Source organism: Drosophila hydei, unplaced genomic scaffold (genome assembly GCF_003285905.1).
Source record: "Drosophila hydei strain 15085-1641.00,03,60 unplaced genomic scaffold, DhydRS2 tig00008122-arrow-pilon, whole genome shotgun sequence".
In the NCBI taxonomy this organism is placed as follows: Eukaryota; Metazoa; Arthropoda; class Insecta; order Diptera; family Drosophilidae; genus Drosophila; species Drosophila hydei.
This window is the reverse complement of record NW_022045833.1, coordinates 3,776,163-3,790,736: the sequence shown is the minus strand read 5'-3', so window position 1 is coordinate 3,790,736 and position 14,574 is coordinate 3,776,163. Positions and strand designations below refer to the sequence as shown.

General features: G+C 39.5%; 4 protein-coding genes across 6 annotated transcripts; 3 read left to right on the top strand and 1 right to left on the bottom strand.

The window, feature by feature from the left end:
- Positions 1-120: 120 nt before the first annotated feature.
- Positions 121-772, top strand: LOC111597704 (cytochrome c oxidase subunit 7C, mitochondrial). Its single transcript, XM_023312542.2, has 3 exons — positions 121-302; positions 416-597; positions 665-772. The coding sequence occupies exons 1-2, from the start codon at positions 219-221 to the stop codon at positions 530-532; spliced, it is 201 nt and encodes a 66-aa protein (XP_023168310.1). The 5' UTR covers positions 121-218; the 3' UTR covers positions 533-597; positions 665-772.
- Positions 773-882: 110 nt separating this feature from the next.
- LOC111597687 lies at positions 883-1,469 on the top strand. The gene is made up of 3 exons (XM_023312519.2): positions 883-1,058; positions 1,143-1,276; positions 1,337-1,469. The coding sequence occupies exons 1-3, from the start codon at positions 972-974 to the stop codon at positions 1,353-1,355; spliced, it is 240 nt and encodes a 79-aa protein (XP_023168287.1). The 5' UTR covers positions 883-971; the 3' UTR covers positions 1,356-1,469.
- On the bottom strand, positions 1,462-2,480 carry LOC111597686 (protein seele). The gene is made up of 3 exons (XM_023312518.2): positions 2,219-2,480; positions 1,992-2,159; positions 1,462-1,931 (listed from the first exon to the last, which is right to left on the bottom strand). The coding sequence occupies exons 1-3, from the start codon at positions 2,307-2,309 to the stop codon at positions 1,615-1,617; spliced, it is 576 nt and encodes a 191-aa protein (XP_023168286.1). The 5' UTR covers positions 2,310-2,480; the 3' UTR covers positions 1,462-1,614.
- A 4,751-nt stretch (positions 2,481-7,231) lies between these two features.
- Positions 7,232-14,291, top strand: LOC111597706 (SPARC-related modular calcium-binding protein 2). Of its 3 annotated transcripts, none has more exons than XM_023312543.2 (10): positions 7,232-7,975; positions 11,363-11,531; positions 11,603-12,087; positions 12,192-12,306; positions 12,864-13,109; positions 13,180-13,334; positions 13,423-13,688; positions 13,745-13,876; positions 13,939-14,078; positions 14,135-14,291. In XM_023312543.2, the coding sequence occupies exons 1-10, from the start codon at positions 7,871-7,873 to the stop codon at positions 14,194-14,196; spliced, it is 1,875 nt and encodes a 624-aa protein (XP_023168311.1). In that variant the 5' UTR covers positions 7,232-7,870; the 3' UTR covers positions 14,197-14,291. The 3 variants fall into 3 exon arrangements, with proteins under 3 accessions (XP_023168311.1, XP_023168313.1, XP_023168312.1); XM_023312544.2 differs by having other exon boundaries at positions 7,234-7,975; positions 13,240-13,334; XM_023312545.2 differs by lacking the exon at positions 12,864-13,109 and having other exon boundaries at positions 7,233-7,975; positions 13,240-13,334.
- The last annotated feature ends 283 nt before the right edge of the window (positions 14,292-14,574 follow it).

Below are 14,574 nucleotides of genomic sequence, written 5' to 3'. Positions count from 1 at the left end.
TGGCGGCTTTATTATTTGTATTTAGCTCTAGTTCGTTATCGATAATTCTCTGACATGCAACGCAGCAATTTTTCGTTTGCAATATATCGATAGCAGCAGTTACTCTAACTATCGTAGGTATAAATTTTTTAGTTGTGTACACACTTTTTTCCAAGCAGACCAACATATTCTGCGCTTGCAATTTACACCTAGTGAAAACTTAAAACAAATCAATCAAAATGTTGGGCCGCAGCAGTGTATTTGCACGTAACTTCTCCCAATCGATGGTGCGCTACAGCGGCCATGGTGGTGTTCCCGGAGAGGTAAGCAGCGATTGATCAAATGGCGTATTTGTGTTGTTACATAACTTGCGCGAACGTAATCCTGAAGGAAAATCAAATGATGATATCATTGCATATCAATATTTAAATTATAGAACCTGCCCTTCAGCCTGCAGAACAAATATAGGATCACAGCTCTGTTCACCATCGGCTGTGTGCTGGGCTTTGGCGCGCCCTTCCTGATTGTTCGTCATCAGCTGTTGAAGAAGTAAGTGGCATTCGCAGCCCCGACAGCCGCAGCCACAACAAATACAACGAAATGAAAAAAAATCGTAAGGTTAGTTTTATTTATATTCGAATTGAGTTTATGGTTAAAATATTAATATGGTGCATTTATTTTGCAGATTACGTTGTTCTTTGTTGTAGCCGCCACATGTTGGTCAATGTCTTGCAGTTTTTACCTTTAAGTCAAAAGTTTAAACCGTAATAAAGTTACCCAAAAAAAAATCCGAGATTGTGAGACGTTTCCCTTAAGTACATAAATAACAATATAAGTAGGCTTTATTTAAAAGAGCGTCGCTGCTTGTATATATGTATATGTATGTATAATCATAGCTGGCAGACACAATTCATATTCGGTGTTGAACGTATCGTAATTTCTAATATTTTCTAAATATTGACTTGTAAAAGTCTAATTTTCGGCTCATAATTATGTTTGCTTTACGCGCCGAGGTGCGCAAAATATTTGCGCCTCTCGCTCGTCACATGTCTGGTTATCCCGGCGGAGTTCCAGGTTTGGTAAGTTGTATATATATATATATGTATATATCTCGGTATATACGATCTACAACAACTGAGTCTACTCCTCCACCTATCAAATAGAATCTTCCCTTCCGTAAGGGACTTGAAAGTCCAGTTCGTTTTACTATATCTTGGTTTATTTTGGGTACCCTTGGATTTGGTGCACCGTGGTTGGTTGTGCGTCATCAACTGCTGCGCAATGTCACTGAGGAACCGTAAGCAGAACCTAAAATATTTATGTATGAATAGAATTGACTATATTTTGGCTTCTACAGCAAAGAAGAGGTTCAATGAAATGGAATATTTTGTTTCTCCACTTCAATTAGCAATTTAATAATACCGACAGAAAACATATTTACTCCATTTAAACACGTCTATTACAAATAAAAAGGAATTGCACATCTGTTATTTTATTTAGTTTTAATTAGACAAAAGTAATTCAGATATAGTTCTAAATTCAGTTATTGTCATTTAGTTCAGAATCGATCGCCTGTTGCAGGTGACATGATGATCATAGAAATTCGTTAATTGTACACAGTGAAATTTTGTTCATTCACAATTCTTCTCTGCCACCGAAATCGTATTCGTCCTGGACGGGAGCTTCATCACAATATTTGGCCTGTTCCGAGCAGATTTTTATGTCCAAGTCGTTGCCCAGCTCTTCCGCTTGGAATGCTTTAAGGAAGATCTCTTCATTGTCATCAAGCACCTCTAGACAGAAGTGACCCAGACTCTTGTTAAGATCGCCATCCTGAACAAAATCTACGAGCGACGAATCTGGATTCATCTGGCCATTGACTATCATTTTGAGTAGCGCAAATTTGCCATTGCTCTTATAAGTAGCCTTCAGATAGTCATCCATCTTTTCACCTGCAAAATTGAGATTATCAATATGTTATCTATACTCATCACATTTATTTATATACTTACATATTTTTTCCATAAGCTCTGTTAGAAACATTTCTGACTTAATGTAGCGCACGCGTTTGCTTATGGAATTGCCTTGGGCATCTAGTCGAAAGCCGCTTACGTCTACCTTCTTGTTGGCATCCTCTTTGGCTATGGCATCCTCTAGCTCCTGCACCGTTGCCTTGCACACTGAGGTAAATCGCTTAATAATTGCCAACAGGTTGCCTTGTCTCGTTCGTTTCACTTACCGTGGCATTTGACTTCCTTAGATGTAAAACTGTAGCTTTGCACTTGAGCAACCGCTAGCAGCATAACGAAGCATAATATTAATTTATTCATTGCATAAATAATGTTTAACTAACAATTTATTTCTAATTATTCAACTGTTTAAACCACGTCAGCACAATTCAAAATGAGGGTTTCGACCTGTATGATAATTGACAGACTGGCACTAATTGTTGCGACAGCTAAAGCGACGGCAATCCCAGCCAAATGATTTAAGTTAGTACTTCAATGTTTTGCTAGCCGCTTTTAGTTGATAAGAATAAACGCGGTCGCTTCCTCTCTTCCACAATTATCAACAAAATAACAAGGGCTTAACAGTGGCGTTTACTGTTAAGCGGCTTAATTTAAAATGTTTCCAGTCTGTTATGAACAACGAGCAATTATCTTTACAGCACTTCAAAAATACTAGAGTATTAGCAAATTTACATTTTAAAATAATTATCATGAATAACTTATTTTGAGAAATTGAAATTCAAAATGTATTTTGGTTCCTATTTAAACTAAATTTATTGAAAAATCTAACAATAAGCAATAAATTTAAAATTTAACAGCTAACATGCGACTCTGTCTCCAATGTTAAATAACAGCACAAACAAAAAGTGGTCCTCTGTGCTTAACAGTAGACGAAATGTCTTAAATTTCTATATTGCGGTATTTTTGGTAGTATTAAATGCACACATTTAAAATGTTGGCGGCATGTGTTTGCTGGCAAAATTGTATTCTCTTGAATAATTTGTCTCTCCTAGGTTCTGCTGTGAGATTAAAGATAATATATAGTATATGTTTGAAATGCGCAATGCTGATAACCAAAGTCTCAGTGTAAATAAAGTAACTCTCGCGAGCGGTTCTTCGAGACGCTATCGAGGCAAATATTCACAATTTCAATAGAAATAGAAAATAAAACAATCGGCAATTATTGTTGCTGCTGTTGTTCTTGTTATTGTTGTTGCTGTTGTTCCGGCCGGTTTCATTTGTTAATGTAACAGAACACTTAACGTATTTTGTAAATTAATGCCCACGACACTCGCAATTCAGTATTAATTCCAATAATATTTTATTAAACAATTTCGTTTCGAGATCACGTATAATTGGCGTTAATTGATCGTGTGTCTGCGCTCTGTGTTCTGTGTTCGTATCTGAAGACAGCGACTGTGCAATGAGCATCGTAGGCACAGAAGCACATTCTCTTCTCTCCTGTTGTTCAGTGCTTATTCATTTAATTGATAAGAATAAGCATTTGTGTGCACAGTTCATTGTAGAATTGTATTTGCTTAGCTATATTAAGTGTGTGATAAGTCAATATGCAAATTAACGTTTGCAAAATTTCATAATTTATTTAAGAATGAATTCAAGTTGTTGCTATCAATTCATTTACTTTCCTGATCTACAGCCCATGCGTTGACAGCTCTGACCCAAAACACTTAGCAAATGCGATAAGCGTGCCCATTAAAGACTTTTAAAATCAAATAAACATTAAGTTTCGCGTGAAAAGTGAAACAAAAGTAAACAATTCACAGGCACGTCAATTCTGCGCTGTCTGTTGCTGCTGCTGCTGCTGCTTTTGAACTTTAAGCTACAAGTTCGTTGAAATGTAATTGATTAAAATAAATGAAACAGACCTCCGCTGGCGCCATCTATGTGCGAGTTGCGTAAGCTGCCGGCAGCTGACAATGCAGCACAGTTCATAGGAAGGCGATAATCTTCTGAAAAGGTGGCGACAGGTGGGAAATCTTTGAAATATTAACTGCTTAAATACATGTCTTATGATGCATATAAATTCATGGACTTCAACAAATACGCAATTTTATATAATGTTTATACAAGCATTTATATATAACGCTTTAATAAATTCGTGTGCTATACTATCATTACGGCCATCAATAACCGCAGCTATAGCACACAGATACATTCCAAAATCTTCTTCGTAGTGGGCGGCCGTAGAACTGGCTTTTTTCCCCTTCCTGCGCTGCAACACCTGCGTCTACTTTGTCCGGATCTGTGGAGAGGATTTCTGCATCCCTCATTTCCCGAATATCTTCTACGGCAGCTTGCTGGCGGTCAAGTGGACTACTGGCAGTATTTATTAAAGCCAAGGACATTAGTATAGTAAGCACCAGGATCAGCTTCATTGTAGTTAATTTATATGTGAAGTTTTCCTTAATCTGTCTAAGTTTTGGGGAGCAGACAGCTGAAAATCTCCACTGCTTGTAGATGCTAACCACCTTGCAACGTAGTTAATTTATACCCGAATCACAGCCTTGTCTAAATAAATATGTATCTAGATAAGGTAGGAAGCTTTCAGTAGGCTATGAATCATAGTTTATTTGCACGAACTTTCATTGCTGGACAAATATAGAAACAGACAACAAAACTTTATTTAAACTGCTTAATGTGAAACTCTTTAAGTAGATCAAAGTTTCAGTAATGGATATGCCAAGACACCTTTCGGGTAGTACTTTAGTGAGATGTGCTATATAAGTCTATAGTAGACTACTACGCTAATAGAACTTTAGACATAGCTTACTTAGTCGTTGTTTTATTGTGATAAAACCATTTTAAATTTCATTGAATTGAATTAACAACTTTCGAGTTTCCTCACTAAGTCCCCTGTGGAAGTTTGTGTCAGAGCTAAGCACAGCAAAATATTGTGAAGATCGCCAAAGACTATTTTCTAAATTAACTTATTTTTCACCTTAGTCTACTGAGCCAATCCTGAAAGGGTTCCATGGCCCAGGGCTCGCGATCATCGAGTGAGTCCTGTAGCAAGGGTTTTGCCTGGGAAGAGTAAGTAAGTAGATCAAGCCAGCCAGTAGAATGCTTAGGTATACGATGAACTTCATAGTAGTAGTTGCTAAATACGCTTTCCAGTGAGTCTTCTCTACAGCCACTGTTGATGGTCTTTGCGTTTCGAAAAGTCTTTTATTTGCAGAAAAGCTCGACTTTATCAATGTTTAACAGCAGAGTTCAGCTTTGGAGGCCAAGTGTGGTGGTATTTGAAAGGTACTTAATACATATAAAATTATTAAAAGATTGTTGAGGCAGCTATATGTATATGCAAGTTTTAGGGAAATATAAACTTATCAAAGTTCAGATTTAACTTATTTTTGAAAATAATTTATTATTCTTAAGAACTGCGTCAATTAATTTGGTCTGAAAAGAGTATATTGGTATGTTGGGCTGTCTGTCTGATGCTGTTATTGAAGCTACAGATTTCACATTTTGAAGTTATACTCATGGATGCTCTCGTGTTAAGACTGTTTAGGATACGCTCACAATCAGATATTGCTATGCCTCTTCAGACATACGTAAGCTAGCAAACTGCGTGCCAAAACGGAAAAACTATATAGTCTACATTTAGAGAGCTGATCTACTTTACTGTTAGATCGAGCCTGCCTAAGCGTTAGCTTACTCACTTGAACGAGTATTATTCAGTCGGTAGCGTCTGTAGCCAAACAAATGCCTCGATTTTCCACTAAAATGTTTAATTGCTTTGCAAGTGCGCAGATTCCGATGCCAATTCCAATTCCATTTCAAATTGCGATTGCGATTTCGATTGCGATTCTCTGCAGCTACAGCTATAGATACAGATACATCTGCAGATACAGCTACTAATGCGTAGCTATAACAAATCATTTCAGCCGAATTGTAGCTTGAAGAAAACAAACAAACAAAAAGAGAAGCATCACAGAATGATTAGTTAAGTACACGAGCGGGCGTAATATTTGTCTTTCTGTCTGCGCGCTTGTGTTTCATTGTATCTGTAGCTGTATCTGTTGCTGTATCTGTAGCTATATCTGTAGCTGTATCTGTATCTGCATCTGTATCTGTTGCTGTTTCAATTTTGGTTTTTTTTTGTTTTGTGTGTTCTGTTGATCAACATTGAAGAGAGGCGGGAACGGGGCTCAGGCTACCAAATGCGTCTTCATCGCTGTCCATTCGACTGTGGCTATTATTATTATTGACACTGCTCGAGTGGTTTCTTCTTGTACCCCTTTATTGAATGGACTCTGTGTTGCTGTCGCTGTCGTTGTCGTTGCCGTTGCCTGTGTGTGTGTATGTTTACCTTTGTTATCGGCGTTGGTATTGAATTTGGCGTCATACTGTCTGCCAGTCGCTGTCTGAGCCTACCAATCCACACACACGCTCTTTAATATCTATAGCATGTTCGGCTGGCCATAAAAGAAGACCACAAAAAGACTACAATGGGCTAAAGGGGGCAGAGGCAAGGGCCGCTGCTTTTGCCGTCACACTGTCTGGCAGGTTTCACACACACATTCACACTCACGCACACGCACACACACAGTGACAGGTAAATGGACATGGGCACCGTCACCGGCCGACGGGGCAGCAACAGCAGCAGCTCTATAAATCACAGACGTGCGACTGACTGCCTGGCAGGCAGGAGAGGCAGGAGCTCTGTGTGTCTCAGACCCAGTCTCAGTCTCAGTCTCAGTCTCAAGCCCAGTCCCAGTTGCAAGTACATAGCTCACGTTTTTCCTTTTCTTCTCCTTTTATTTTACTTCTTTTTTTCGCCTTTACCTTTGCTTGGGCCACAGCTGGTTCAGAGATCGCGTCGCTGATCCCACCAACTGGCAGTGGCTTCTTTTTGTTTTAGGCTCTTTGGCTGAGGCGAAAACCTCTTCAGATATACAAAGGAAGATAAATTTCACACTCAGACACACACATGCAGAGAGAGTGAGAGAGGATCGTTGTGCCTTTATGCTAAGCGCTGTCCAGGCCAGGGCAGCCAAGCCAGGCCAGGCCAGGCCATGCCAGGCCAGACCAGTATAAGCAGGCATAAAGATAAGATATGGCAGTAGACACTGCCAGACATTGTGGCGACATCGACGATATTGTCGATGCGATGCCCAATGCTGACCAATGCTTCGCATATATGTTGCTCTCTCGCTTGCTGTCATTCGACTATCCCTTTCGCTGTGCGCACGCTCTATCTCTTTTGCGTGCATACGCTCGCACTCTCTCTCTCTCTCGCTGTGTGGCGAGGGCCACTTTAGGCCACATATATATATGTATATATTCCCGACTATACTCCTATTGAACTGCTTGCGTTTCAGTCGTATTTGAAACTTGGCGACGCACAGTTTGGTTTTTCACTTTTTATTCAGTTTTAGTCTCGCGCTCTGTGGCTCGATTTTTCACTCTGTGTATAATTTTTGCGAAGAAAAACAAACAAACAAGCAACAACGACGACAACAACAACAACAACAACAATAGCTATAGCTTTCATAAGTTCATATAAAGCTGAAATACATCCAACACTCGCCCATCGATACATATAGAGTATATATATTTATATCTAGAGTATAGACATATGCGTAGCATCCAATCTCTATCAACTGAATTGGCCAAGATTTGAGCTAAAAATAGCCGCCGGATATCGATAAACAAATAATATATAAAGCAGACAACAATTTCTAACAGAAGCCAACGAGAATTGCGAATTTGTGCAAAAAGTTCGAAACACTATAAAAAATATCAGCGAATATATATCGATATATATACGTATATATATATATATAATGCAATAATCAGCTTGTGTGCGCCATTAATAAGTGACCGAATTCTATTGACATTCAACTAAGAAGAACCAGAAAATGATTATAAAATGTTTAAGCCTTGCATTTGGCGTGCTGCTCTTGCAGTTGTCGCTGGCTGTCGAGAGCTTGGAGCAGCAGCAGGAGACGCGACTTGATCTGCCCGTAAGTTATCTGAAAGCGTGTAAATCCCAAGAAAACACTTGAATATTCCAGGTATTAAAAGAGTAGAGCAAACTGTGATTGCTACAAATTGTCTGCACAGTCGGACTTTGACTTTTCAGTCAGCTTTTGTTCCTTTTTTTGCACCTTTTTATTTTTTTACTTTTCTTTTTTTTTTTAAGTTGAAGAGCTGCCGCCGCGCTGTCTGCGATTTCTGCTTTGCCGGCAAATACCCTTGTCCCTTGTCCCTTGCCCCGGACAGCTCCTGCTTGGCTTTGACTTTGGCTTTGTTTTAGTTTCATCTGCCCGACGAACGTGTTTTGTTGTTCTCTTTTTTTTTCGTTTTTTTTTGAGGTGCCGCAGAAGAATCGGCACAAAAAGTGCTAAGATGTAAAATATATAAAAATGGTCACAAGTCAAAAGCGTTTTGGCCAGGTAGGAATAGACAGAGACAGAGTCAGCTTGAGAGGAGGAGAGGGCAGGGGAAGAGGTAGGTGGCCAGTGTCCAGCTCCATTGCCACTAAGCTGGCTGCCGCTGCTGCTGCGGCTGCCTGATGATGACAAAGTGTGAAGCAGTATTTCAAGTGCTGTTCTCATTCTCACTCTGAACGCTACACAACGAGCGTGAGAACTGTCAGTCAATAATTGTTTTTTTTTTTGTGTCGTTATCGAACATAACAATCCTTGAGCTGTCGCCATATATAAAAATGATATATATACACACATGTGCGCAGGGCATTTCAGACTCATATTATGGCTGGCACGTTGCTGGATAACGCCCTTTTTTGTATGGGAAACAAAAAGAAATGCCATTTGCATTAACAATTAGACAATTGGCGCCCCGCTTTTGGACGAATTCATAAGTTAATACAGATGAGCTAGAGTCATTCTCATATATCATTCCTGCTACTCGCCTTACGACATCTGCGCTGAGCCAGCACTCTTTACTTATACTATATAGAATATATATGTAAATATATATATATATATATATATATATATATATTGTATAAATTTCATGTTTATCCATATGTCTAAGGCAATTCAAAACTGCGAGTCACCTGTTCACGATCGATTCGATTACAGCGCGATTCCAGCGCGTGCTCCAAAAATCAAATAGAACTCAGAGAGTCAATACAAAATGGCTACGCGTCTGCCCTAACTGCCTTTGGGTGTGTGTGTGTGTGAGTGCCTGTGTGTGTATACCTGATAAGAAGTCATTGTTGTACAATTGTATAACATTTCTCTTTTGGGCTACTGGTATTGAGTTTCCATTCTTCAAATATGGGACTTACAAACGATAATTGTTATGGCTGTTTGCTCTTTTGTCGGAGAGTTTGTTGTAAGAATTGGGAAAGAGAGCAGCTCAATTGGTGTTTATTGAAAGCTATTGAGTTTTGTAGCTTATGGAACTCATTAAAATAAGACACATTGATATTTAAGCTTGGAAATAGGGAATGAAACAGTCATAAGCTGTGCTTAACATGATGAGATCTTTTAATGAGAAGCAAATAGATGAAAGCAGCTTGCATTATAATTTGTAAGGTTAGGATCGTGGCATAAGCTCATCAAAGTGAGCCATTAATGAATTATAAGGCTTAGAAACGTGGAATGAAACATTTCTAAGCAGCTCAAATTAACAAGCGAAGATGTTTTAATGCGAAACAAATATTTCTTTAGACACTCATTATACCTTGCGAGGTTAGGAACGTGGCATGGAACAACATTGCTATAACTGAGCATTTTCGCCTGTAAACGTGGACTGAAACAATTTGAGCATGCTGTAGTTGGCATTTTAATGAGTTGAAATGGTTTATATATGTTTAAAAATGGGAATTGAGTTCCTTTTAAATATATATTTGTGAGATAAGAAATTTGGAATGAAACAAATATAAATATGTTTCTACTCTGCTCAGAAATAATTTAACTATTAGCTGTAAGACGAGGCAAGAGTATCATTAAATCATCTCAATTTTATTTTAACTTTTGAGTAGCTTAGGAACATGGAAAGAAACATATGAACTAGGCCCTAATGGCTAGTATAATAAGTTTTAAGCAAGTACAAGTTTTTTTTTCAAGCTAATGGAGCCTTGATTATAATTTATGAGCTTAGGCACATGGAATCGAACATTTGAACTTAGCTTAAAAGCCAATTACAATCAATCTAAGTACTGCATGTGATTTTATGACACAAATATGGCATACTCCGAAAAGCTAAACCAGTTGTTGAATTTTAAATATAATAATAAAAACGGTTAAACCTAAGAACTTTTCTAATGTGCACATAAAAATTGTAGAAATATGAACATATAGATAGCATCTAATAATTTGCAATCATACTACTCCGATCCCATAGAAATATCTTGTGCAGTTATACAACTTTATTTCGCATAGCTTTGAGCACAGTTCGTAACTAATTAGTGCCAAGAAAATTGTTGTAGTTTATCTAAAGAGCAGCAAATCGACGATAAAAAGTGGCTGCACTATAGTAAGAAGTGAACGACTGGCAGATACCCTAAGATTTTTGCAATGAACTGTTGGCACTGTGTGAGGCATACAATACGTGTAATGCTGTGTAGGTATAATAAGTTTCGAGATCGACAGACATAAAAGCTGACCAACGAACGGAGTAATGGATCGATACATGAGAGACAGATGGATGGACAGTCGAAAGTTGGAAAGACAAAAGAAACGCAGAAGGTCGAACAGGTAGGACTGATGGTCTAACAGACGAACCTACGGGCAGACATTCGAAAGAACGGACGAACAGACCTACATAAGTATGAAGAGTGGATGTTCTGGCAGACGAACTACATTCGAAAGGACGGATGGAGTCTGACAACGGACGGAAAAAAGGGAAATATATTTTGATCAAGCCATCATATCCTACTTCGCAGTTTTAATAGGGTATAAAAAAGCTGCTGCAATGACAAAACCTAAGTGCTACGCAATGGTAAGGGGAGCTGATGTGTGGGGGCCAAATAGTATTTTTTACGCTCGTTATTATTTGGAGTAAACAAGAATTACGCGTAGTCAGCCTGAAAAAAGTTTTTTTGCTCCAAGTTGTTAGCCAGTTGGTCTGGCCATAATATTTGGCCAGACATTCAAATGGTAGCAGCGACTGAGATGCCATATTCAAGTTGTATGGCTCGAATCAGTTTGCAGTGCGCCCCGCGATCACAGCTTGGCAAACTGATTCGTATGCAAGACTTGATTTTGGCGACCATAAATGTAATAAATCATTTAACGCGTGCTTGATATTATTACATTTTATATATATATGTATCTATATATATATATATATAAATCTTGACGTATTTTGGTCTGTAAGTCGCATAGTAAAGCGAATATTTTACTCACACCTTCACTTCTCTCACACCTTTTTGCCAGCTGTCGCAGTTGCTGTCCGAGTGCGCCGCCATGCAAGGCGAATGCGACGAAAGCGAAATGGAGCCTGTTTGTGGCACAGACGATCAGACCTATCCCACACGCTGTCACCTGCTGCGGGTGCAGTGCAGCGGTCATCAGGTTAGCCTCAAGCATCGCGGCAATTGCAAAGGTAAGATTTCGAACTTTAACTGGGTTTTCCTTGCAATTTATCTCTCTCTCTCTCTCTCTTTGTGCCTGCAGGCTGTCTAGTGGCACGTCAGTACGCTAAGCGCGAGCGTGAACGCAATCCGAAAATATTCTTTCCGCGCTGCCGCAACGATGGCAACTATGCAGCCGTACAGTGCTTGGGCGACACGGGCTGCTGGTGCAGCGACAGCAGCGGTAATCCCATTAAGAACACCTCGACGCGTCGCAGCCGGCCCAAGTGCAGCGCGTACAGGCGCAGCAATCGTCGTAGATCGCCTCAGCGTCAGCTCAACTCGGACGGGGATAGCCGTGAAGCTGGCAACGGACATCGTCCTTGCAGCAAAACGGATCGTCAAGCATTCAATAGTCATTTAATCGAATTGCTGCGCAGCGAACACGTCAGATCCGGCCAGACGTTGCCAGCTGGTGGCTTGAGCGATGCAGCTTTATTGGATTGGAAGTTTGCCCAAATGGATGGGAATGCCAATCAGTTGCTGGACAGGCAAGAAGTGCGTGAGCTCAAGAAGCTTGTCAAGCGGGTGAGTAGCTATTGCTGTAGCTGTCGACGTCACTCAGTCACCACAATACAACTCGTAACACTCTATTTTGTATGCACACAATACACACACACTCACACACACAGGCGGTTAAGCCCAGACGTTGTGGACGTGCCTTTGGCAAATATTGTGATGTCAACAGAGACGATAGCCTGTCCCGTCTGGAATGGAGCAGCTGCCTGACCAAAGATGCCAGTCAACGTAAGTAGCTCTTCAAATATAGTATAGAATACTTAACTGCATGGGAGTAGTACCAACACAATATGAGAATCACATAGAGTGGCAATGCATGATACCAATTTTAGACTATATTGCATGGATGACATTTGTACATATGAATATTGAGTTGCATAAATATATATACATATAGTATCTTGACTGTCCAAGAATCACAGAGAAAGGCAGTAGAATCAATGGCCGACTAGCTCATAGTAGCTTGGTTTTCATTAATTTACCATCTATCTATCTATCTATAGTCATTAATCAATGTCCGTAAATAATGTACCTTGTGAGAATCACAGAGAAAGACATTGACTTTTGCCAGCATGCTTAAATGAGTAAGGCCAGTACTTTGACTATGTGAGAATCACAAAGAAAGGCGGTGCATGAAATAGTTTTTCTAGTCTTTTGCATGAATACAAGTATTTGTTATATTACCTTACCTTAACCTTAAATGTTGATGTTGATGTTGATGTTGTGTGTGTTTTCTGTTTTTTGTTTCCATCTACCAACAAAATTCCTGCCCCCGCCATCTACAGGTAAACTGTTGACAAGCAGTCCAACGATCAGCCCCATTATATCGCCCACAATACCACGTCGCACGCACTATAACATACACCATACAAATGTAAATCAAGATCATACAAATACGAATAAAATCGGAGGCAATTCGCGTATCCATGAGCTGGGCAATGGAAGCGAGGAGCGCGACGATGATGACTATACGGGCGAGGCTGAGGACTCGAGCATGACACAATATTCACATCGCATATCGCCAGTTAATTGTACGTACCTGTTGGGCTACGAAACTAACTAATTTATTTTTGAATAATACATCCAAGTAACATCCAATAGCACTTGGCATGCTTTCAAAGGGCAGTATCGAGTCTATTCTAATGGGCCTTTCGTTCACAGTTCTGATGGACAAAACAGCTGAGACAACGAACAACGACAGCGAAGTCGATGCCAACTGCTGGACAGATCGAGCAGTGGCACGCGAAGAGCAGCGCGTAAGTCCAATTGGATCCAACTAGTTAATGCCCAATTACCCGATCTCCCAATAGTCATGCAACGATGTTAATGTACAACCATTTTCAGCATGACGGCAACAGATCCTTTTATGTTCCCGAATGCATGCCCGATGGTCGCTATAAGCGCGTTCAATGCTATAGTTCCATCTGCTGGTGTGTCAACGAGGAGACGGGCAAGAATATTCCCGGCACCTTTGGTCAGACGAGACCTCAGTGCGATGAGGTTAGCGCCGTGCGACCCATGAAAGGCTGCACAGAGCCACGAAAGACTCAATTTCTCAAAGAGCTCAAAGGGTTTCTCAATACACAAATATTACCCAGCAGTAATTCGGGGTAAGTTGATGACAATATTTATCTTTGCTGTAACTAAGTTCAATGTGAAAATCTAGAAACTCGACTATGTGGAAGTCGGAGGATGAACGCATTGCTACGCTGAGCTTCGTTTTTCTGGACAAAAACAAAAACAAATCGTGGGAGCGTAAGGAATGGAAGGTCTTTCGTGACCTGGTCACCAGATCCAGGTAAGGAAGCTTACCAATTAACTTTTAAAATGTTTTAATTTCAATAAAAACCTTCTTTGCAGCAATTTGAGCAAATGCGGCAAAAAATTGCCACGCTATTGTGATGCGAATGACGATAAGATAATCTCGTTGTCCGAGTGGTTGAACTGTTTGCAATCACAACGAGCGGAGAGCACCACCACTGCAAAGCCGGCACAATCAAGTAAGTGTTGAGTAGTTCATACAAGTTCTTACTAATTCTCTCTCTTTTTCTCTTAGACGAGACGGCCACGTCACGGCTCCTGGGATCCAATCCGCTGGAGCAATATCTTAAAGATTAGTTTTTTATAATGATGAACGTTGCTTGTTTTTGTGCTGCTACTCATTAGATGTCGTGCCATGCTGCGTGGAAGTGCTTGAATATATTCACTCACTCATTCACATATATATATAAATATATATATATATATATATATATATATATATATATATATATATATATATATATATATATATATATATATATATATATATATATATATATATATACATATATATATACACTCACACTCACCCGCACACACACTCACATTCCTAGCATATAGATTCTACGATTCACATATGTATGTAATTAGTGTTGTAAATATTAATGAATATAACTGTTTAGGTTAATTGTAATGAAACGTTGATCACAAGAAGATCATGTTTAATATGTTTGA